A 25,785-nucleotide genomic window follows, 5' to 3' on the forward strand; every position below is an offset into this window, starting at 1 on the left:
CAGCTGGCAATTAGGCTGTTCTTTTCCCTTTCTGAAATTTGGTGTAACGCTTGTGATAGGGTCGTGACTGAGTGCGGGCTTCTGGACTGTCATGTGGCCATTTAAGGCAAGGGCGCCTTAACTTGAGTATTTTTCTTGTTCCATCTCATCTGTCCACGCCATTGGATTTTGATTATTTGCATGAAGGAATGGTGCAAAGTGGGCAGAGCTGAGAAGATGGAGGAGCAGGCATGCTGGCTAAGAGAGGCGGCCCGGAACACTGTCGATCTGAGTTGCCAAAGAACGTGAAGTTCTCTTTCCTCCTGAGGTGGGTACAGGGGTGGAGGGGACAAAGTGCTGAACAGAGTTTGTTCTCAGAAAAAGACGGAGGTCCCAGGCTTAGGCAAAGAGAAGGGGGTAAAATTTAAAAGTAAGCATCGCCAAGCTTGTTTGTCCCATGATACATTTTTTTCCTTTTTTAAAAAGCGTATTTATTTTATATGTATATGAGTGGTGCATGCATGAACACATGTGTGGAGGCAGCATCCATGTGCAGAGCAGAGGACAACTTGCAGAAGTCAGTTCTCTCTCTCTCTACCACGGAGGGTGCACGGACTGAACTCAGGCCATCAGGATTGGTAGCAGGAGCTAAGCCACCTCGCTGCCTCTCAGGTTTTTCAGTCTGAGAAGCGAACTCAGGGCCTCATGCACGCCGTCATGGGCTTCCTCTACCAGAGCTACCAGCTCTAAGCTGCACTGGGCAGGACACCGTCCCCGGAGGCTGCTTACTTTCCAGAGTTTTAGGCCACATAACATATAAAGATACAAAACTTTAGATCCCGTTGCTGGTAAGAATTATCTTCATGTGCATTTGCATGTGAGCACACGCACATGTCCATGCGTGTGTGTGTGTGTGTGTGTGTGTGTGTGTATGTGTGTGTGTGCTCGCTCACATATACACACATACACACATATACACATACACATACATACAAATACACATACACACATACACACATACACACATATACACACACATACATACATACACACACATACACATACACACATACACACATTCATATATACCTATACACATACACACTTTCACATATACCTATACACATACGCATATACACAGACACACATATACACACACATACATATACACATACACACATATCATATATACATACACACACCTACATATACACATATACACACATACACATACACACATACACACATTCACATATACCTATACACATACACACATTCACATATACCTATACACATATGCATATACACATACACACATATACACACACATACATATACACATACGCATATACACATATACACATACACATATATCATATACACATACACACACCTACATATACACATATACACACATACATATACACCTACACACACCTACATATACACATACATACATATACATATACACACCTACATATACACATACACACACCTACATATATACATATACACACATACATACATACACACATACACACATACACACACACCTATACACCTCCTTCTATGACCAATAAAGTGACAGCATTCCTCTCTCTATCTCTCCCCCCCTCCCCCGCCTCTCCTCCTCCCTCGCTCGCTCTCTTTCTCTCTTGCTCTATTTGGTGGATGTACAGAACCACTTTGCCCTCTGAGAAGTCACAGAAGCACTCTCTGGCTCGCACACTCCGCCCCCCCCCCACACACACACGTGTTCCCCTCCATCCTTTACACAGTGAGCCTCTCTCAGCATTCAGAGTCTATGTTCAATGAGCCGGGCCTTTCTTTCTCCTCCTAAATTCTTTCCAGAACCTCTTTAAATAATATATTTTTGCTTTACGTGCACTGGTGTTTTACCTGCATGTATGTCTCTGTGAGGGCATCAGATCCCCTGGAACTGGAGTTACAAATGACTGTAAGCTGCCCTATAGGTGCTAGGACTCGAACCTGGGTCCTCTGGAAGAGCAGCCAGTCAGTGCTCTTAACCACTGAGCCATCTCTCTCCAGCCCCATCGGTTTTACTTTCAATATCCATCCCAAGATCTGGCCATGCTGGAGCCGCTGCTACGTCACCTGGGCAGGTGCAGAAGCCAGCTGCCTCCCCCCTCTTCCACCATTGTCCTCACTGGGCTCCCAGCCACTCAGAGCCCTGAGACTGCCATGTCCACTGTGTCGCTCGGGTCTCTCCTGTCTTCCCATCACTGGAAGCAAACTCGAAGCCCCCCCCCCCCGGGACTAACTGGGCCCACATGGCCGGGTTCCTAGCCACTTCCCAGGCATCCCTCCAGACATGGTCCCCTTCACTCACTGTCTCACTTCTCTCACTGTCCCTCACCCCAGGTGACACTCTGGGGACTTTGTGATGGCTTCTCCTCCCCACTGAGACACCCGCCCCATAGCTCTGCCCCACTTGCTTAGCCAGCTGTCCATTCAGCGAGTCCTCCCTCATGAGTTTCATCTGCCACAGTCCACCCTGGGAAGACACAACCCCCTTTTCAGAGGTGTTTCTTTAAGGCCACATTTATGACTTACTTGGAGTATTCAAAGAATTTCACTTTCATGAATAAATAGTGATGTGGTCCAGATTTCTAAAGCTAGGCAAGGAGGAGCGCATAGTGAAAATTTGCCCTTTTGCTCCTAATCCAAAGCTAGCTGGCACCCTTCTCAAGGGCATCAGAAGAGGTCTTTGATGTGTGTGCTCGCTGGTAGAGTCTGAGCATGTGCAACAGACAAGTATGTGTCGCTATAGTATGTAATGTGTATGTTTATCTTAAAGATTTATTTTTTTAATTTATGAGTATGCAAGCACATGTATGTATGTGTGTGTGTGAACACGTGTGCAGGCACCTTAGGGAGCTGGGGTTGTGAGCTGCCCAGCGTGGCTCTCGGGAACCCAGCTGGAGTTCTTAAAAGAGGAGCAAGCACCCTTATTCACCGAGCCACCCCTCCAGCTCTGCAGCCCAGGCTGGGCTCAAGGTGGAGATCCTCTGCCTCAGTTTCCCCTCTGTTGGAAGCACTGGGCTGCACCACCACCACTCAGCTCCTTCTAAGGTTTTGTTGTCTGTCTGTGTATCTTTCTACATGTTTATCCTAGTTTTCACGCAGCATCACCCAGGCATCCACCCTCATCACATACAGTTTCTTGTTCTGCATCGAGTTGGTCCTCACCAGAAACCGCCAATGGGTTGTTCCGATCTCTGCTGTTAAGCACAGTGTGGTACGTGGGGTGAGGCTCAGTGTCAAGAGCATACACCTAGATGTGTAAAGCCCCTGGGTTCAAGCCGCAAGCTGCACTGCTTCACACTTGTGCAAATAACACCAGTAGCAGAAATTTCTAGAAGTGGAACAGACCACCAGAACAAAGTGTTTGTGGCAAAATACCTAATACAAAAAAAAGTTATGCCCACGTAAACATATCCATAGCATACAGAACGCATATGTTCTCTGTTGCCTGACCAACAGGATATGCCACCAAACTTGTGGATGGTTCCCACTCTGATGAGCAAACACAGCCTGTCATCCTTTTAGTGCGCATGTCTGTCAAAGCTGATTGTGGCAGGTGAGCACCAGTTCCTCCTAGAACAGGGGCTCTCAGCCTGGACGTCGCGACTACTTTGAGACTGATGGACCCTAAGACCATCGGCATACCAGATAGTTACATTAAGATTTATTACAGCAGCAAAAGTACAGTTATGTAGGAGCAACACTAATAATTCTATGGTTGGGGGGTCGCCGTAGCATGAGGCACTGTGCCTACTAAAGGGCTGCAGCACTAGGATGTGTAAGACTCAAAAAACTGAGGGCACCCCAGCACCCCACGCCTCGGAAGGCGACACCCATATCACTCTCAAGAAACGGTCTTGATGCAATTAGCAAGAGGATTTTTATTCCAGAGCTCTGGGGTCCACAGCCGTACACCACACAGGGGTAGAGGACTGTGGGACCCTGAGCAACTGAAGTCAGGGGTATTTAAAAGGGAAAAATCACAAGGCAAGGAGTGGAGGACAAATCATGCACGGGACGGGGAGTACAGAATGAGCAAGTCAGGCAATAGTTTATGCCTTAAAGAAGGTTAAAGATTATCTGGAGCAAACATCTTGGGGCATTGTATAGTTAAACATTGGGCCAGTCATCGGATGTGTCAAGATGTGGTGAGCTAGTTCCTGGGACAGGGTAGGCTGTCTCTTAAGGCCAAAGGTCTCAAGCTGAGGATGGAAAGGCAAGTTACTCAGTGACTCAGTGCTAAGCTAATTGCTGGGTTCTAAAAATATTGAGTTGGGGTCTCTCAGATGGGTGAGAGCCACTGCCCTGGAATAAGTAGCATCTCTTTCCACACACTGTGTCTGTGTTTTTCTGCTTGGCTTTGTTCCAAATGACTTGCTGAACCCAACAGACAGCAGACATAACTCTGGTCACTGAAATGGAAGCAGCGCTGGGCTGTAGGTAAGCCAAGCAGAGTGCATCGGCACCCAAAGGTCTGAGCGCAGCAGTTAAGGAAACCACAGAACCCAGGCTCCGAGGGTCCAGGATTCACTAAGGAGCCTTTCAACAGCTTCCTTCATGGAGGGGAGCACTCCTCACGGGATGACTGAGATCTCCTGGACATCAGGAACTAAGAGAAGGCAGTTGCCACCAGAGGGATAAACATTGCCTAATGGGCAAAGCTGAAATTCATTCCTGTAGCTTCTTTGCTGTTGCTGAGGTGACTGTGTGGAGCTAGACCAAGCTCATCTGATGTTGGATGTTTTCCTGCTTAGGAGAAACAGTTGACATTAAAGCTTTAGCAATCGCTCTTTGGAAGGTGGACCAAGATCCCTAACTCTTCTGTCCAAAGACAGAATGAACAGAGCCCACCAGCTGTGCTGGTATACCGTGGAGTTAGCACTTTGGAGCTGGAGACGGCATGATCAGGTCAAAGTTTATCCTATATAGAGAGCTTGAGGCTAACCTGGACTACATAGATAACTCTGTCTCAAAAACAACCAAACGACGACGAAAACAACAACAAAACAATAACAGCAAAACAGAACCCTAATCTAAATGTTTTGGCTCCTCTTCTAACCCATTGCCTCCACAGATAAACTCAGAAGAGACTTATGAAGAAACAAGTTTATAACAGAATGTTACCAGAGAGCAGGGAAGCCAAGATTCCTGAACTTTCCTCCCCACCATTAGAACAGTTCCTTGACTACTGAGGGGCACAGCCAGGCTCTGGATGCAGATTGCCGAACTAGAGCATGACTTGCCTGGGAAGGGGTGAATGAAGAGAGATTCTCTTGCAGACACTGCCTTTCTTTAAAGCCCTACAGCCCTTTCCTTATGATTAGAGGCATTGAAGAGCCGTGCAGCCCCGAGGAGCCATTTTCTAACCACAGTAAACTAAAATGTTACTGTGTGTTTTGAGTGGTACCTAGTACTCAACAGGCACTTAACCAATATTCACTAATAACATTAGGCCACTCAGCACTGAGCAGGAAGACAAGGCCATTTCTTTGTTGGCATATACTTGGGTAATTGATAAAAATAATTGCACGGCTTTAAATGTTTAGCAATGATTAGCTAAAACCACCACCTCTAGGCCCTTCCCACTCGGTTAAACTCATTCCCAGGAAAATACTCACAGTCCAAGGAACAGCAGGGAAAGCAACCAATACCTGTAGCTCAAAGAGTTTTTCCTCGGGCTCTGTGAGCTAGCCAATCTAGCCTTTTTGAATGATCTATGTAAATGAATTACACTTTTTAATTAGGTGGTCTTTTCACTTGCATATTGATGTTTACCGCTAATTGCATCGAGGCAGGAGGTCACTTGATTGATATGGGAGGCAAGAGGCCTTTATTTCATTGAACTAAAATACTGGACGGCTAATGTGTAGAGGAAAAAGAAACTGTAAAAAAGCATGCCTGCTCTCAAAATTCAAGCTGTGCAGCTCCTGTGCATTTGTACCCCCACCCCACCCCACCCCACTTAAATCCCCTTCGATGGCTCATTGGGGGTTTTTTCTTTGTAAATACCAGAATGATTTCTAAATACGAAATGACTCAAAACTATTATGGCAGAATGGTCTTGGAAGCCTGGAGTTTTGCATTCTTAATGCCGGAGGGAGAAAAACTCACCCTTTCGGTATCAGTCATATTAAATGCCATTTAATTGCTGGTGCAGCTGTTTCCAGATGTGACTTTATTTTGTTGCTGCCAGTCAGTCTGTGAGTTTCATTAACTCCATCATTAAAAAAAAAACAAAAAACAACAACAAAAAACAAAACAAAACAACAACAAAAACAACAAAGAGCTTTCTCTTCATAGTTCATGGGGAACAGGATGTTCTTCAGTTCTCAGAAGAGCGTAGTCGCGGTGACAGACTGCACTGAATAACCTAAGCGGCGTTTAGTAAAGCTTCTCTTCGTTTATTTTTAGAAAAAGATTTGTTCTTGTTTTATCTGAACATGTACAGCACATGCCCATGTGTGTATGAGTGTGCGCACTCGTGTGCATACGTGTGCGGGTGAGTGTGCACCCTTTGCCAGGAGGCATCAGAGTCCTGACATCAGTGGCTGTGGGAACCAGACTTGAATTATCTGGGAAAGCAACAAGTACTCTCTGCCCCCCGGCCTCCTCTCAGGCTCCCCTGCATCTGACTTTTAGGCTCTCAATTTTCTATTCTTTTCCCACATTTTGATGATGTGATCCTATCTAATAGTGGCTGCATGATGTACAAGACGTATCTGCTGACTCAATATGCAATCCTTAGAGAACTCAGCACTGCTAATTAGAAACCACAGAGCGAGTAAACACGTGACCTGGAGGAATTCCCCGGTTCACTCAGAGCTGCACTCATTTTCCTGCAGACACACGGTATCAGGCCACCCTTGGGACGTGATGAGTCTACACTGCTCCTCTTTCCCCTTGGGCTAAAAGGCTCTGGAGCTCTTCTAGCTATCCTGAGAAACAGTCCCACCTCCAGAAAGTTACAGCCTTATTGTTCATCCAGCAGGGCAAGGCGGTTGGAAGTGGGGAGGGGCTGCTTTAAGCCTGCTTCAGTATTTCCAAGGCTGGCAGTGCTGAACTTGGGTACTGTCCAATTTGCCACGTACTTGTCTCCGTGACCAATAAGATCTTAGTAGGCAAGGGTCTGATTCTTTTTCTTCGTCTACCCCCAACACTTAAAGCCTAAAAGTGCAGTAAACGTGCCATAAATATTTGTTGTTACCAGGATTCTGAAAATCAAGACTCTGAAACAATATGTTGTATTATCATCAATAATAATAGTAGCAAATAGACTCCCCTTTCAGAGAACATATGTAAGCTAGAAATTATGCCAAATGCTTCTAATAGTTTGCTTCATGCCATCAAAGAAGAGGTGGCATTAGAAGCCACAGCAAACAACTACCTCTCTACACTGGCTCTGTGCTAGATGAGGGTGAAATTTTGTCTTGTCCTTACAGATAAAAAGAACTCTGGGTTGGATGTTGAACTTTGCCATTTTCCCTTTCCTTACTTCCTGCATGGGTCTTGGAGCCTGTGCTTGTAGGCAAGTAGATAGGCCACCATATTTCATTGTGGGCAAAAGTGTGGTGGTGGTAGTATTAGCTCAGTGGTAGGTGAAGGTGCCTGCCACAGAAGCCCAGGGACCAACCAGTGTTTAATCTCCAGAACCCAGATGAAGGCAGTTGGAGAGAAGTGATTCCACAGAGTTGTCCTTTGACTATGTGTGTCTCTCTCTTACACACACACATACATGTACACATGCTCATGCACACATGTACACGCATGTACATTTACACACACATGTGCACACACTAACAACAATAATAAATAATATTACATTTGAAGAGGAGGCTGGTGTGGTAGGGTCATGTGGTATAAATCCTGGGTCCTTGGTCACCTCCTCTAGGGGAGGCCTTAGCCCTGTGCCACCTCTCTAGGGACTTCTGGTCAGGTGAGCAGTGTGACCAGGTGACTAATACATTCTGCCTACCTGTGACAGCCCACATGTGAGAATGCATCCTTTGATGATAGACGTAAGACAGCCTTGAATGAGCTCTTAGACACAAGCTTTAATCGAAGAAAACAGAGTAGTACTTCTTTGGTAGAAAACAAGTATTTGGGCTGGAGAGATGGCTCAGTGGTTAAGAGCACTGGCTGCTCTTCCAGAGGTCCTGAGTTCAATTCCCAGCATCCACATGGTGGCTCACAGTCATCTGTAATAGGATCCGATGCCTACTTCTGGTATGACTGAGAAGAATGACAGTGTACTCAATAAATCCTTAAAAAAAAAAAAAGAAAAAGAAAAAAAGAAAATAAGTATTTTATTATTTTATTGAGTTCTTGGGGTCTTGTTACTATGAAAATGATCCACAACCCTGAAATTTCTCCATGACACAAACATAGACTAGTGGACAGGAAAAAAAAAAAAAAGCAGAGTCCTGTGGCTTTATGGCCTCTGCTTCCAACCTCAAGCAACACTTGGAGACTTTCCCAGGACAAAAGAAGGCACTGTGTCCCTGGTTCTGTTTCCCCCCTGACCTGGGCACTGCTATGGGGCCTGGATTAGGACTCCCTTCACCTGGAGACACAGTCCTCTCAGTGGATTAACAGTTTCTCTCTCACAAAAGATCTCTACACATTTATATTCAGATGTCTATAGTGACATGATACTATTGCCGGGAAGCAACGGGTCAAATGCAGCAAAGGAAGTGGACACAGGAAGTCTTAGAATGTGATGCTAGAAAGCGACATTAGGGGTCCTCCAAACAGGAGATGCTAGTCTCCTCCTATGACCCAGAGAGGTGAAGTGACATTATTCCCAAGGCACACAGGGACCAATGATACAGAAGAATAATTTGTACAAGTGACTTTCTTTTCTGCTAAGTAGTCAGTATATCGTGTGTGCCTGCGTGTGTGTGTGTGTGTGTGTATGTGTATGTGTGTGTGTGTGTATGTATAATATATATATACCATATATAATGTATAAGAATATATATGAAGATGTATTTGAGTATATATGATGTAAAGATAAATATGTATATAAAGAAAGTCAAGAACATGTGTGGGTGTGTGTATGTGTATTTAACTTAAAGACAAAGCAGAGCTTGACTGGAAACTACTAACTCTTAGAGGAGAAAATAAGAGCCGGAAACTAGTCAGATCTCTGGAAAGAAACACGTCCTCCCTGTACAGAAGAGGAAAGTGACTGCATTGTGTCACTCTCTCTTTACAGAAACACTACTAAGAAAATGTTAAAGAATTTTAAGTGGCTCGTAGGAATAGCAAACTGAGACAGAAGGCAGCCGTGCTCAAAGATTTAAACAGTGTTTTAAAATGGAAAGGTTGGGCTTGATCGTACACATTTTAATTTTCTGGGGCAGAGGCAGGCAGAGATCTGTGAGTTTGAGGTCAGCCGAGTCTATACAGCAAATTTGGGGCAAGCTGAGGCTACATAATGAGATTTTTGTCTCTAGAACAAAAAACAAACAAACAAAGGAGTGACAGAGGGGCAGTGTGAATGAGTTGGAGGAAGAGATGACAGTAGTACAATCTCTGCATTCGGGAACACAAGGGGACAGGTCTTGGCCCCACGAGGGCATGGAGATGGCCAAGATGGCAACCGGTCCAGGGTCAGGTGACCACACTGACTTTGCCAAGAGCAGAGGGTTTATTCTCCACTGAGATTGGATTTAGAAACACTAAAAGGCCCAGAGATGGGACCGTGGAAATAAATATGGCTCCTCATACCCATCTCCCAGCCCCCACACACCAGCCTCCGGCCTCCCATGACGCCCCTGGACGGCAGCCTGGGGAGTTAGCTTTAGTGAAGCAGAGAAAAGCCTCCACAGCCCACACTTGCTGTGCCACTTGGTAGTTACTTCTCTCTCCCTTGCTGATCCCTGAGGACAACTTTGGTGAGTAGCCATTCACACAGCATCTCCACCCACGCGGCATCCCCACCCCCACGGCATCCCCACCCCCACGGCATCTCCGCCCCATGGCATCCCCACCCCCACGGCATCCCCACCCCCACGGCATCTCCGCCCCATGGCATCCCCACCCCCACGGCATCCCCACCCCCACGGCATCTCCGCCCCATGGCATCCCCACCCCCACGGCATCCCCACCCCCACGGCATCTCCGCCCCATGGCATCCCCACCCCCACGGCATCCCCGCCCCATGGCATCCCCACCCCCACGGCATCTCTGCCCCACGGCATCTCTGCCCCCACGGCATCCCCACCCCCACGGCATCTCCGCCCCATGGCATCCCCACCCCCACGGCATCTCCGCCCCATGGCATCCCCACACCCACAGCATCCCCACCCCCACGGCATCCCCACCCCCACGCATCTCTGCCCCATGGCATCCCCACCCCCACGGCATCCCCACCCCCACGCATCTCTGCCCCATGGCATCCCCACCCCCACGGCATCCCCTCCTCCACGGCATCTCCGCCCCATGGCATCCCCGCCTCCACGGCATCTCCGTCCCCACAGTATCCCCATCCACACAGCATCTCCAGGCAACTTTCTGACCCTTTGACTAGGGATGCATGGCAGACAAGCATTGACTACACTTGAGAGATGCCTTCAGGCTGCGTCCAGAAGATCAATCCAAGAGCTTGAAGCTCAGAAGAAACAAGACAAGAACAATTAAAATGTGAAGAGAATTACAGTATCAGAGGGGTGAGCAAATCCACGCTCAGAAAACAGGAGGATGGCTGAGAGAGCGACAAAGCTCCTAGGAAACAACAAACGAGGTAAGAGATCAGTGAAGGATGATAGGTGACAGTGAGGACATTTCCCAGAAAAACGATTAACAAATGGAAAACAGAACGGGGCGAACAACGTATCATAGAGCTATGCTACTCCGCAGAACACTTTACCAATCACAGCTGTTAATTTAGTTTTCTGGTGGCCAAGTTTAAAGGGGAAAAAAAATACAGCTAGGAGAACTAATGTTAGTAACCACTTTAGTCCACTAAATCTAAGACTATCATTTTTAACATGCTGCGGTGTAAAATTATAATAAAATATTTTATAATATTTTTTATAGTAACACAGCATGTCTCAATTTAGACAGTTTTAATTTCAAGGATTCAATAGGCTCAAGAGTCTGTGGGCTGCGGTAGTGGACCAAGCACACACGGAAGAACAATCTAGAACCTCAATAATGACGTGCGCAAAAGAGGAAGACACTTTGGACCTCTGGAAGCAGAGGCTCTGACATGAAGCACCCAGGAGGGAGGCCATCTGAGAACAGATGTCGCAGGTTCTAAACACAGCTGGGAGGGAGGGTCCGAGAGGGAGGGCCCGTGGTAAAACCCAAATATGTTCCGTTTCAAGTTTGGGGAAATTGACTCCAGAGTTGTTTGATAGATGTGTCAAGGCATCTCAAAACACTTCCTTTGTGCAGGCTTATAGAAAGCTAACATTAAAAATGGAGGCTGTTATTAACTATGAGAAAAATAATTATGGGTCAATCAAGCATAATCATAGCACATTGATTGGCCTAAGAGCACGAGGTCCCCGCGGTCATTACAAGAAGTCGATAAACGCTTCGGAGCAGTGAGAAGCCCACAGCGGGGATCCTGCCTGGGACCAGAGGCACTTCAGATCCAAGAACTTCCAGGACTTGGGAAGACTTGAACAGGCATTGCCCAAGCTGCTCAGTCAAGTCACATGGGTGACGGGAAGTCTGCATTTCAGGTTAGGGCTGTGCTGCCTGTGTAGCCTAGAGACCCGGAGACACAGAAGGAAGTCAAAAGTGTCCCTGGGGAATGAGTCTGAGAAGACAGCAGGACAGGTGTCTGCAGCGTCCCATAACCTTTAAGACCCTCAGTTTCAATTACTTTATGTTGGGTGTGTGGTGGTGCATGCCTTTAATCCCAGCACTTGGGAGGTACTTGCAAGCAGATTTCTTTGAATTTGAGACCAGCCTGGTCTACATAGCAAGTTTCAGGACAGCCAGGGCTACATGGGCTACTGTGTCAAAAAAAAAAAAAAACAAAAACAAAAAAACAAAAAACCCACTATGCATGAGGGCTGGAGAGATGGCACAGCGGTTAAGACCACCAACTGCTCTTCCAGAGGTCCTGAGTTCAATTCCCAGCAACCACATGGTGGCTCACAACCATCCAATGCCCTTTTCTGATGTGTCTGAAGACAGTGACAGTGTACTCACATACATGAAATAAACAAATAAATCTTTTTAAGAAAATTATACATATAAAATAATCAATATATATGAAATAGATAAAAATCATATATATATATGCATATATATATATATATATATATATAATCAATAGAGATAGATACTGAGAGTTCTAAGTGAAGGGTCTACGTCCTTTCTAGAAGGTTTGAGTTGGCAGGGTTCTAATCAGAGCAGGATTTTTACTGCTCCTGTCTAGTGTGGTCATTTCCAGCCCTCTTCTCCCTCCAGTAAGGAGAGTTGTTGAAATAAATTGATCCACAGATGCCTTCAAAGCTAGAGGTTTTGGTAAAAGTACTGCGTGCTTAGGAGTTAACTTTTCTTTTTTAACATCAAGTGAGCATAACGGGCGATGTTGCTTTTAGGATATGGAGCTAGAAGATTCTTACGCTGAGCTCTCTCTCTGGCTCTTGGGGTTGCTGAGTGCTCACACAGGGCTTATGCACGCTCGGGGAGGGGGCGGGGTACGGTGATTGTTTAATAAAAGTTTGGTTCCGAGCCCAACTCCAAGTGTACTTCATCAGATTCTCCAAGGGTTTAAACAACAAACTACGTCATTGCTAAACACCCAGGAAGGCCATGCGCCCTCTCTACTGGCCACTTCTTCACCTGACAGTTTAGGGAAACACAAATATAGAGAAGTTAAGGTTTTCAAAATCTGGTTCCTTATCCCCTTCAGTGGCAATCTGGGAACCTCTTACGTGATGGAACTTGTGCCTTCCCAGGCCTCACTCCAGATCTACTGAATCGTGAAGTGTTAATGAGCCGTGCAGGTGACTGTGATGTTCGCACAAATGTGCACTTCGGACCTGAACTCTCACTAAGGGCTTGTCGTATGTGATGTGTGCACAGATGAACGGGTTAGACTGGGACTCTCTCGAAGGGATTGCCTTAGGGAAGCAGAGGATAAGTCCCAGAGAGGGCTTATCCATCCCTCAACCACATGGAACTTTATCCATAAGAACTGAAGACTTAGATGATTTACATTCTCAAAGTCTGGTGTTACAGGGAAGACACTATACAGGGGGACAGTGACACAGCCTGAGATTCGAATCCTATCCGTGAACTGCTGCGCTGAGCTCAGAACCATCCACTCACAGGCTCCCAGAGGTGTGGGGCCTTGCTAACCTGTGCTGTGTAAGCCAGAACTGGTCAGGCATTCTGTTGCTAGTGGCTGACACAGCCCATGTGACCCAGAGGTCTTCTGACTCTCAGAGATTTTCATAGTATCTGCAAATCAGCTCCATTGGGCAGCTGGGAGGTTGGTTCCTGGAATCCAGGCTTCGTAACCTTACATCCCAAGAGCTTAGCTTGGCGCTTACCTCACAGCAGGTGCTGGAAAAATGGCTGAGGAGCATAGTTCAAACACCGTCAGCCTGCAGTTCCCACTTGTCTTTTTTCTTCCTTCCTTCCTTCCTTCCTTCCTTCCTTCCTTCCTTCCTTCCTTCCTTCCTTCCTCCCTCTTCTTAAAAAAAATATGTTTTAAAAAATGTAGTTATTTTGTGGTGTGGATCTCATGCATGCCATAGTATGGGTGCAGAGGTCAGAGGACACCTTGCTGGAACTGGTTCTCTCCTGCTGTGTGGATCCTTGCAATTGAACTTGTGTCACCAGGGTTGGCAACAAGGCCTTTACCAGCTGGGCAGTGGTGGCACACCGGGCAGTGGGGATCACCTCTGTTTCCTTAACTGTGGGGTCACCTCGTTTTTTGGGTGGAAGTAGCTGTGCAGGACAGCTAGTCAACGGAGAACAGCTCCTCAGGGGCCTGGAGCAAAGGTTCTAAGGTGACTGGGGGGAAAGGGGGACGGGGAGACAGGAAGTCAGGCAGTCAGGGCGGTGGTGGTGTTTAAGTTGCCCTGTTGACTGAGATGTCTCTAAAGCTGGCCGCAGAAGTCCCTGGAGCCAACTCAAGGATGGGTGAAAGGGCCTAGGATCCTCACACCAGATTCTGCTTTATCACAACACTAAAAAGGTCCCTGCTTATTCCAGGAGCTTTGGGGTCAGGGTTGAAGACCACGGCTCAGGAACAGAGGCTAATGCAGGTGGCAAGCCTGCCCAGCGCATTGGAAGGCAGGATGCAGATGCCGGGTGAGGGATTCTTGTTTCTCACGTTGAGGGTTTGGAGCAGGCAGACCAACAGGTTATGTCCTTCCATTTTGCTTTGTGCTGTGTGACCTCAAGATAACTCATTAGAAAAGAATTTGCTTTTAAAGGGATCAGAAATAAGCAAGTACTATCTTTCAAAGGTAGCCAGCTAAAGTCAAATTCTGCAGCTCAGATCATTTCCTAGTCGACTCTCCAGACAGGTGCCCTGGGGCAGGAGTGTGGCTCCAGCTCTTGCCTGTGTAAGCAGCCCTGGACTCAGCACTCCAGACGCCCCCCTCATCTCCAGGGTGGCAGGGACTCATCTCAGGTCATGTCACAATCTGTGCTTTGCAAGTATCTGGACCCTGCATGACATTCTGTGCTTTTGGGATTCTCAGTAGGACCTCAACAGATGTTGAGAGCACATGTGTGAGAGGTACCTCTCCCTCTACGTTTCCACTTGAAAGACTCATCCTGCTCTACAGGTTCAGACTCCCGATCCCACAGAGCTCTGTAGCACAAGCGCCAGTTTAAATGTCTAAAAGGAGTGTGGCTTTGCAGTCTGTCTCAGAGTACAGAACGGTGGAGATACACTCATCCTATGAGGCAGTATCTACGCCATATCCAGATAGAGACATAAAGTAGACCACACTGTCTCGCATGATCGTACAAGCAAAGCCCTTCAAATATATTAGCAAGCTGAATCATACAACAAATGAAAAATACTGTGTGTGTACGACCTTCACTGTGACATGACAGCTTCTTGGCCTAATGGAGAAAATACTTTAAAATGGATATGGGATGGGCATGGAGGGAACTCAAGGGTGATTCGTTGGACTTAGAAAGAGGAACAGGGCGAGTGCACTGGAGATGGGAGCAGGAGGCAGGAGGGTGGTATTGAATACTGTTAATCCCAATTGGGCTTCTACCCTGACTTTGACCCTTTAGCTCCCCGATAAATGACACACTCAGTCTTTAATTTATAAGCCTTTATCAGCATTAAAGCTTGGCAGATATCTTCCCTCTATGCTATTAGAATCTACTTTCCTAATCGATAACCCTGAGTTATTACTTACTATGTTCTGTCTGGGTGGCTCTTAACTTCAACTGGCCAGCCCTCATGGCCATGATTTTAAGATTCTTACCCAAGAGCATCTCCTCCTCTCTTGCCTTCTTCTCTCTCCTCATGGTCCCCTTTGACCCTAAGCCTGGGAACGCCAAACCCCGCCTATCTCAATTCTGCTCAGCTATAGGCTGTAGGCATCTTTATTCACCAATCAGGGATAACTGGAGTAGGGAAGGGCAAAGGTAACATAGTCATTTGAGTCTATGGTGGAAACTCTTGTCCCTGGGAGCAACCAGGCCTTTGGGGCCAATATTTAACATTATAAGCAAAACACCAACCTCAACAGGAGGGAATTAGAAAGAAGATGGCAATAGAAACTATGCTTTCTGAACTAGAAACCAAGAAAGTGGGCAGGCTTGGAAGTGGCAGGCTGGGAGCTGTTGTCTAGAGCTGTTGCCTTTCATGGTGCATAGGTACACAGTTTGTTAGGGATAATTATTCCTCCCACTTTCTTCAGGCACATCTTACTGCTTTTTACCAAGATGCTTTGTTTGGATTGGGCCTCATCAGGCAAGACTGAGCTTCCTCCTTTATCCAGGCAGCCTCCAGCCTTGTCTGTTTGCTTGAAAACAACATTACTGACCACCGACCAGGTTACTGACCACAAACCACACTCTATGCGTCTGTCTTAGGATGTTTAAATATTGATATTCATATACCTCAAAGAGGGTTCCGGTTATGGGAGGTGCCCATTGTGCATCAGATATGACGTTACCCAACACCAAACATAAAATTTGGGTCAGAAAAATGCTAACATACTGTACTGGCTGGTTTTGTGTCAACTTGACACAGGCTGGAGTTATCCCAGAGAAAGGAGCTTCAGTTGGCGAAGTGCCTCCATGAGATCCAGCTGTGGGGCATTTTCTCAATTAGTGATCAAGGGGGGAGGGTCCTTTGTGGATGGTGCCATCCCTGGGCTGATAGTCCTGGGTTCTATAAGAGAGCAAGCTGAGCAAGCCAGGGGAAGCAAGCCAGTAAGAAACATCCCTCCATGGCCTCTGCATCAGCTCCTGCTTCCTGACCTGCTTGAGTTCCAGTCCTGACTTCCTTTGGTGATCAACAGCAACGTGGACGTGTAAGCAGAATAAACCCTTTCCTCCCCAGCTTGCTTCTTGGTCGTGATGTTTGTGCAGGTACAGAAACCCTGACTAAGATACATACTGACAGCTGTGTTTCAGGTAGGTCTCAGAAATTAGATTTCTACAAATGGTTCCACCTTCCTGTCTAGATTTCCCTGCCACCATGACCAAATGGGATCTATATTCGTGTGCGATTATGGATCAATATTTAAGATTCATTTAATGTAATTCATCACATCTACATGCTGAAAGTGGGGGAAAAATCATATAATCATATCAATAGAACAGAGAAAGTTTGATAAAACCCAACACATGAAAACATACTCATGAAAAAGTATGGATAGATATTCAGAAATTTCCTGAACTTGATGAAAAAATGCATGGAAATCCTACAGCTGACATGAATGGTAAAAAAAAAAAATAGTTAATGATAAAAAAAGTCTAGATGTGTCCCATTGAGAATGAAAAATCTAGATGCTTCCCATGAAGAAGGAAGGTCTAGATGCTTCCCATGGAGAAGGAATGTCTAGATGCTTCCCATGGAGAATGAACAAGATAAGGGTGTCCCCTGGCCATGCTGTTCATTTGAATTCCTAGCCAAGGCAATAATACAAAATGAAAATGAAGTGAAATGAAAAGGTATCCGGAGTAGGGAGTGGAGCAGGCTGGTAAAACACCACGGCCAAAAGCAACTTGGGAGAAAAAGATTTATTTCACCATACAGTTCCACATCACAGTCCAGTCCCATCCATTTTGTAATTCAGTTGATCAATACATCAGCATAATCTCTCAAAGATCTGTACCACTGGCTTTTGTTTTTATTAAAACAAACATTATCATGATAACATCACAACTAAGAAATTAACCCTAACTCATTGGCATCAATTATCCAAGAATTGTTCAAGCTTCCTCAATTGTTTTCACGATTACAATACTAAGTTGCAATTCCAAACCAGGTCTTCAGATTATTTGAATACCTTCTAGGAGCCATGCTTTTTCCTGGAATTCACACCTTGGGTTCACTGCACCCTGTGGAGTCACGCACCACAAGTATTTCCTGTTTATCACCTCCTGGATCTAAAGGCGGGTGGGTCAGGCCAGATACCTGGCTGAGAGTGCTTTGGGGCTGTGATTTCTGTAGATTCCGCCAGCACTAATGGAATGGCTGTAGCTGTTTAACAGTCCGTGGGTTTAACTCTTATCTGTCTAAACTATCCTTGTGGCCTGCCAGTGATCACCAAATGTCAGAGATGTCAGGAAACACACATATTAAGGCATTGTAGTCTTACTGCCTGTTTGTTTCAATTTCTACCACAGTGTAAATTTTACCCCCTAAACTTGTCATCTTTATATAAAAATTTTTAAAATTCCTTGCCGAGTTGTCTGGGGAGTGCAGGGAGAAATATCATTCAAATTTGAATTATTTATGATTGTTAGACCTGTTGGCCATTGGTCCTTTTCTAACCTTTATGAGACAGTCTCATGTAGCTCAGGTTAGCCTGGAACTCCTTCTATGGTCAAGGATGACTTGGACTCTAGATTATCCTGCTTTCATAAGTTTGAGATTCCAGGTGCATGCCACCGCATCCAGCTGTACTTTAGCCTGTGTCCCTGTAGGTCAGAATGTGCCACATGGGCACAGGGGGGTCAGAGGACAGCATGGGAGTTTGGGAGTTGGTTCTTTCCTTCCTCTGAGGGTCCTGGGGATCGACTCTGGTTGTCAGGCTCAGCCACAGGTGACTTTTACCAGCAGACTCTACCGCGCTTCTTTTATCACTGCCTAGCAGTGTTACTTGCCCATTCATCTCTACATTTCCTACTGATGTGTAAGACCTTTGTTGTTAAAAAAAAACTTTTGTAAAATATAAATGAGGATTTTATTATAAAAATCGTTCTGGTCTGACCCTTCCCCCCACAGCTGTAACCATTTTGTTCCATGCCTATCAGCTATTTCATATTGTTGCTGTAACATGTCTGTCACTGACACAGAGAAGTGACTTGGCTCAGAGCAAGGATGCTGATCACATACTGTTTTGTTCTGTATGTTTTAAGTGTTCTATATGTTTGCTTATCCTAAGAAACTCCACAAAGCTTCATGTAGGACCCATCACATCAAAGGTCAAAAAAATGTGTTACATCTAAACTATATTGAGTAAGAGATGACCACTGGGTAGCACTTCTTGCACCTGTGTACGAACTCATTATGGTTTTGTGTGTATGTATGTGTGTGTACAGGTGTGTGTGCGGGGGGTGGGGAGGTGAGGGGGGGTATGTGGGTGGATGTGTGCTTTCCTTTATAAGCTGACAGAAGAAGATATCTGTTGTCATAGTTCAGATAATTTTGAGCTATGCCTTTGGCCTGACCAGTGTTAGGGTGCACATTCAATAAACTATTCTTGCTTAACTGAGAGCAGTGTTAATATGGCTTGGCGAGTCCCGAACCCCAACAAAAATTGCCTAGTTTCTGTCTCAGATTTATTCTGTATCCTCAGGAGACAATGAGTGATTTCAGAATACTTACCGAATTCCCGTAATTCTGCCAAAACCCCATCTAAGCAGCAGTGTCCACTTCCCCTTCTCTGTGTAGATCCTGGTCCATCAGGTCATCTGGCTCTTGCTGTAGAAGCAGTGCCCTCACCGTCATCCCCAGGAGCATCTGCCGGCTAGAGTCACCTTCATCCATGGAAGCATCCACTGGCTGGTGGCTTTTACCTTTTGCTTTTCTTTGTTAGTTGGTTTTATTTTTGAAATTAAATAATTTGCTGAAATATGGCTGTTAACCCAAGACTTAAGCTGGAAATCATGCTCCAGAACTCGGGTTAGCTGCTGTATGCGGTGCTGAGGATTGAGCCTGGGTTTACCAGCATGCCAGGCAGGAGGTCTATCCTGGAGTCACTCCCAGCCATTGGTCTCTTCTCGACTGTCTTTGATTGTGACTCAGATATGTGAAGCAGCATGTACCACTTGGTTTTACTTGTATGCAATTAACCCTACATGGATTAGCCCTGCAGACTAAAAAGTCAGGAACCCAACAATGTCCTTAGGTTGTGTGTGGAGTGAGGGAGAGCATGAAGTGCAACGGAGCGTTTGGGTGTCTCCTGAGGCACACACCGGAGACTGGAGGAAGATCTGTAGCCTTTGAATCAACAAACATTTGGGAAGAACTCTGAGGTTTTTTCCTTTCACAGTTCCCAGAGGTATCGCTAACACTTGCTGATTAAGATCCTAATCCCAGCTCTAACATCATAGCTTGAGAAGTTTTTAATCATACCTTCTTGTTCTAATTACACACACACACACACACACACACACACACACACACACACGCTACTGATAACCTTTGTTGCTCAAATGCCTTCCATCAGGAGAGCAATCTTTACTGTGCACATTTCTTTAATCTTTTAAAATGTGTTTATTTGTTTAGCATGCATATACACATGTGCCATGTGTGTACCTGGTTTCCACGGAGCCCAGGAGAGGGCATCAGGTCCCCCAGAACATAGTTGTGAGCTGCCACATATGTGCTAGGAACAGACCCCTGATTCTCAAGAAGAGCAGCCAGTGCCCTCAGCCAGAGTCATCTCCCCAGGCCCTGATCCATTTGTTTACTTTGCTGTGAAGAATGAGAAGGAAATACATATACATATATAAAATATTTGTTTTATGTAAGTATACTATCGCTGTCTTCAGACACAACGAAAGAGGGAATCCAGATCCCATTACAGACGGTTGTGAGCTACCATGTCGCTGCTGGGAATTGAACTTAGGACCTCTGGAAGAGCAGTCAGAGCTCTTAACAGCTAAACTATCTCTCCTGCCCTGGAAATAGTTTTCTTAGTTTTGATGCTGGGCTGAGTGTGAACCCAGGCCTCACACATGGGAGGTATGTAGTCTGGTGTGTAATGCTGTGCCCCTCACTCACGGAAGGCACGTGCTCTGGCGTGTAATGCTGTGGCTCTCCTTTGGCTCAGCATACAACTCATCTTGCTAATTCCATTTTATTGCAGTGGAGTCATCCATTCTTTTAGCGCCACCTTGAACAGCCAGCTCTGTCAGCAAGAGTGCGGATATGCACCGGGTGTGGCTGGGCGTCGGTGTCCTCTGCTCCACCTTAGTATTACACCCGGCTCATCTTTGCAGCCATTAGTAGAAGCTTTATGTCCACTGCAGCTTCCTGCATTTCTCCAGACCCTTCTGCCCACTCTCCATTTAAAGAGTTTCCTGCTTCTTTTCCTTATATCTAGTTTCGATGCAGGCTGGGTAGTATCTATACACTATTTTGTAGAGAATTCAAAATATTCTCCTAACTACATTAAACTCCCTCGTACTCACTGCCCCAACTGACAAGCTCTTTATCAGTGTTTTCTTCTAGCTTTTTACTTTCTCTTTTCTATGTTGAAATCACTGACCAACCTAAGTGCATTTTGATAGGTAAAGATGTATTTTGTTTCCAGATTGCTAGCCAGTCATTGAATAATCTACTTTTCCTCTGAATTCATAGATGTACATGCAGATTTGTATATATTTCCATATATATCATAGATAATTTGCTCCTGACCCCATTTTCTCCTTTTAGGAAGCACACATGTGTATACTTATGCGTAAGCTCTAGGGATCAAACCCCGGCCTTGCATTCACTAGGCAAGGGCCACTTAGGTTTTACTCATGAGTTCCAACAGGAGGCTGAGCTAGAACTCTCCCGGTCTATCTCATAACCCCTCCAGGCAGCTGTGGCTTCCTGTTCTAAAGACCTGCCCTTTCCTCAATCTCTTCCTTGCTTCAAACCGCGCTCTATTATTACTCATTGGTTAGACTGACATAAGGAGAACTAAGACTTTTTTCACTGTCTCTTTTTCTCAGTATGTAGCATAAGTTATTTTCAAAGTGTCTTATCTGACTCTCTGGGGTTCAGTTCTTTTCTGTTTGGTTCCCGGTGCCACACATTGGGAGCTTTTGGGTTCTTGGACAGCTGGAAGAACTACAGCCTGGCTGAGGATGGAGACTATTCCCCATCCCCGAGGGCTTCTGTGGACCCCATGGGAGAATCCTCCATGCCTGCCTCTTTATGCCTCCATCACCACAATCACACCACAGCTCACAGGGAGCCCTCATCTGGCCTTGTCCTGTCTTCTCGTTTTACTGGGATGTCAGCCATAGTGGCTTAATCACTGTTTCATCTTTTGCTACTGGAATCCCATTTACAAATCCAGATCCATTCTCAGGGTCTGGGGGTTAGTCTTGAGCCCATTTTCTGGGCGACATAATCCAGGCCTTCACCATTGTGTACTTTTGTAAGCGCCTGCGTTACCTTACGTTCCCACGGTCCAGCTGCCCTCCGCTTCCCGGTACTCATCAGGTGCTTGGAAAGAGACCGATGCAACGTCTCCGGTATTTATTTCTTCTTTCTTCCCTTCACCAGTCTCATCGGCTGATACTTAAATGCACCAGGGCAACAATTCGGTTCTCATTACTAATTGGAGCCTAATTACTACTAGACAAGAACAGCAGAAACACAACTGTCCATTTGCATTTCTTCCTCTGTGAAGCATGTGGGTTTTTTTGGGGGAGGTGGTGGTGGTTTGGAGACAGGGTTTCTCTGTGTAGTTAAGGCTGTCCTCAAACTCAGAAATCCGCCTGCCTCTGCCTCCCAAGTGCTGGGATTAAAGGCGAGCGCTACCACTGCCCAAAGAAGCATGTGTTTTTAATCATCTTTTGTTCTACTGAAAAAAATTTCTGTATTAATTTGAAAAAACTGTGCAAAAAAATATTTACGTCTTGTGATGGAATGAAAATATTTCCCTTGAGAAATATGAAAGCATCCTGGCAACTGCCCAGAAGGCACATCACAGGAGGGCACAGGTCCACCACAAGGTGACTCCACCTGGCAGTGAGTGTCTGGAAAGCGAGCCCAAGTGCAATGTGGATCCTAAGAAGCACCCTTGAGCTTCAAGTACACTAATACTTCTAATTTGTTTGACAGTACACTATTTCTGAACCATTCAATTTCCTTCCACCTAACATACTCAACAAGGCTTCAAGGACTAAATTGTCTGTTCCCTCACACATGTCAAATTCCCACCGACATTTAAAGACCTCCGATTCGACATCAAGGAAAGGATTAATCTCTCCATGGTTTATCTAAATGACCAAATAATAAGATTTAAATGATAACCAGCTATAGGATATGTCCTTATTAAGTCTGATGGGATTTTTTAAAGCCAACTAATATGATAAAGTTTGCAAAGTGATCTAGATTAAACAGGTTTGACTGCTCAATTTGGAAGATTCAGAGCATAGGTACAGGCAATTGTAAAATGTTAGGCTCTGAATGGTACGGTCCAGAAAGTTGAGAAATGTTAAGTGAACATTGTGGTAACTAATTTTATTACTTACATAGTAAGCATGTGCTTCCTTTCCGTGCCCCCCCCCCCCCGCCCCCCAGTTCTAGTTCTTCCTAAGGAACAGTTTACATGTACGCGACAGGTTAAGGGAAGGGCAAATAAACACTTTTTCAGACATGTAAATGGTCAACGGCTCAACTGGAAGCTCCTGTTGGGATCATTGGGAAACCCAGGGCTTACTGGGCAGATCTCCCCACAGCTGAGCCCGCAGGAGGGCGCACTCTGCACTGGGGCAGGACGGGGTCCTCAGAGGTGCTAGGTAAGGACAGCATCTTCTCCAGTGCCGAGTTTCAGTGAAGCTGCTAGTTTCGAGTGGTCATCCAGCCTTGAAACTAGACCAAGCCACCGTGTCCTGAGCCCTTCCCAGCACTGTCTGCCCTCCTCCGTGGGTTTAGACTTCACATGCTCGGACTGTTCTGGTTCACTGTGTCAGTGCTCATGTTCAGGGGCCCTAAAGGTTACACACATGTCACAGGCATGTGAGATATTAAGTGGTTTGTGTATTTGAGAGGGGGAAAAACCCTCAAATGATTTGGTAATGAGTTTATAGTGCTTCAGGAAAAAGACTTTGTGACAGAATGATACTATTTCCAGCTAACCACGGCAGTTAGGCTGTATCTCGTACTGATGGTCTGTAGCCCTGCTTCTCAGGATCCCGAGGCAGGTAGCTAGTTTAAGTTTAATACTCTGCGTACTACATTGTGAGCTCATGGCAACCCGAGCAACATAACAAGACCCTAACTCAGAAGAAAAAGTAAAACATAAAATAAAATCCAGTTGGAGATACCGCGTGGTAGGAGCACATCTGCCCACCATGCTTGAGGGCCTAGCTCCATCACTGGCACAAAACCAAAAAGGGACAGGAACTAAAAAGAAGGAGTCCATGGTGTGCCTTCAGGTTGCTGACATTCCTTCCCAGGGGGCACAAGCAACGTCTGGCCTCATCCGAAGGCCCAACAACGACGCAGGCAAGGACCCATAGACGTTCAGTCTGGGGAGACAAGGAGTTCACTGGGCTCACTTCAGAGCGTGCATGCATGCGTGTGTGTGTGTGTTGCGGGGGAGTCTTTGCCCAGCAGGACAGGCTTTCCACAGCTGCACAGGCAGAGCCTCCCCTTGTGTTTCCAGCCTACACACTCTAGTTTTAAACCCACCCTATTACTATAAGGTATTTACACTTCAGATAAACTTCAAAACCACCTGATTTAATGACATTTAACTACGCGGCCAACTGAAAATTTGGTAAAGTATAAAACAAACAATTTTATTAGATGAACTCATTTATTTGACACATTCAGTTACGCAAAGAAAAAATATATGCAACTGCATAAAAAGAACCACGTTTCCATATTATTAAACACAGCAGTGGCCGAAAATAACGAATTGTAGAATGGACCCCAGGATTTAATGCAAAAACCATCCCGCACAGACGAAGGTCAGGCTTCCAGCTTCACAGACTCCAGCACCACGCGGGCTTCTTTGTATTCCTCAGCCTCCTCCAAGTCCTTCTCGCTTTCCTGAAATGAGAGTTAGCAAAGTCCAGTCTGTCCTCCAGGGATTCCAATACTTTGCTGCTTATACTATAGACCAAGCAGTTAGTAACTCGAGAATCAGGGGAGAGTCTAGGATTTCTAAGTATATAACAGGTCCTTCCATCCCCTTGTTCCTGGGAAAGGAAGAAATGAGAGGTTAGCTCACACCTCCAATGATGACATGATAATGTGACACCCGTTTTATCCCAAACAGCTCACTGACCTCTGTTCCTTTGGATATGAGATGTAAGACCCAGCACACCAGGGTAACACTACTCTCTAGGTCAGGGCCCCGAATTATAGGAGAGTGGAGAGACTGAACCCAAGCAAGTGACCTTGTGTGTATTTATTTCCCTCTACTATTAACTGGACATAACATTACCAGTTGCTTCAAGTTCAGGTAATTTGACTTCCCCATAATAAGCTATAATCTGGAATCATCAATAAAATTAAACCCTTTCTTCCTGAAGTTACTTTCTAAAGGCTAAAGTAATGTTTTAAGTCTTTTTTGTTTTGTTTTGGATTTGTTTTTTTCCAGATAGGGTTTCTCTGTATAGCCCTGGCTGTCCTGGACCTCACTCTGTAGACCAGGCTGGCCTTGAATGCAGAAATTCGCTTGCCTCTGCCTCCCAGAGTGCTGGGATTACAGGAATGCGGCGCCCCCCCCCCCCATGTTTTAAGTTTTAAATCACTGTGCTGAAGATATCTATTAAACAAAAATGCTTCTAACATCTAAGCCTCACTTGTCAAAAGACAGATAACTGCCTGGAGTGCTGGGGCTATTGCTCATGTAAGATAACAAACCACGTGTTTTCATGTCTCTAAACAAGGCTGACTTGCGCACGTGCAGGCAGGAAGTACGTCAGGACGTATGCTTGCTCCTAGTTGGAGGAAGGCAGAAAGTTCACCGTTGTTGGGGTTGGTCTTGTGCGCTGTGTATTCAGATGCGGAGTTCTGTGCCCAAGATCAGCTTGGAGCTTAGACATGTGCATTGTATTGACCAACGTGCTGTAAAGAATGCTCCCCAATAATCTCTGATTGGACAATAAAAGGCTACAGGCTGTGAGTGCACATGAGTGACAGAAATGGGATTTGAGATTGAGTAGGGGGTCTCAGGTAGGACCACAGGGAGAAGGAAAGAGGGAGAGGAAGAAGGAGGTGGCCAGAGGCGGATGGACCATGAAAACATATGGCCAAAAGAGCTTCCACTGAGGGCATAGAAGACACTCACCAAGACCCAGCTGGCCAGCAGTGGGGCATTTATGGTTATTAAGAGCCTAGACAGGTTACAGCAGTGTCAGAACCTGCCCAGTTTAGGTTTGTAGCTTGTTAATAAATTC

At 45.8% G+C, this 25,785-nt stretch overlaps 1 protein-coding gene across 1 annotated transcript in view; it reads right to left on the reverse strand.

Annotated features, from left to right (window-relative positions):
• Positions 1 to 24,175: 24,175 nt before the first annotated feature.
• Tbca (tubulin folding cofactor A) overlaps positions 24,176 to 25,785 on the reverse strand; it is a 54,543-nt gene continuing 52,933 nt past the window's right edge. The window contains exon 4 of the mRNA XM_052159811.1: positions 24,176 to 24,430. Coding sequence (XP_052015771.1) covers positions 24,350 to 24,430 — 81 coding nt within the window. The 3' untranslated portion in view covers positions 24,176 to 24,349. The remainder of the gene's footprint in view (positions 24,431 to 25,785) is intronic.

Source organism: Apodemus sylvaticus, chromosome 16, assembly GCF_947179515.1.
Source record: "Apodemus sylvaticus chromosome 16, mApoSyl1.1, whole genome shotgun sequence".
In the NCBI taxonomy this organism is placed as follows: Eukaryota; Metazoa; Chordata; class Mammalia; order Rodentia; family Muridae; genus Apodemus; species Apodemus sylvaticus.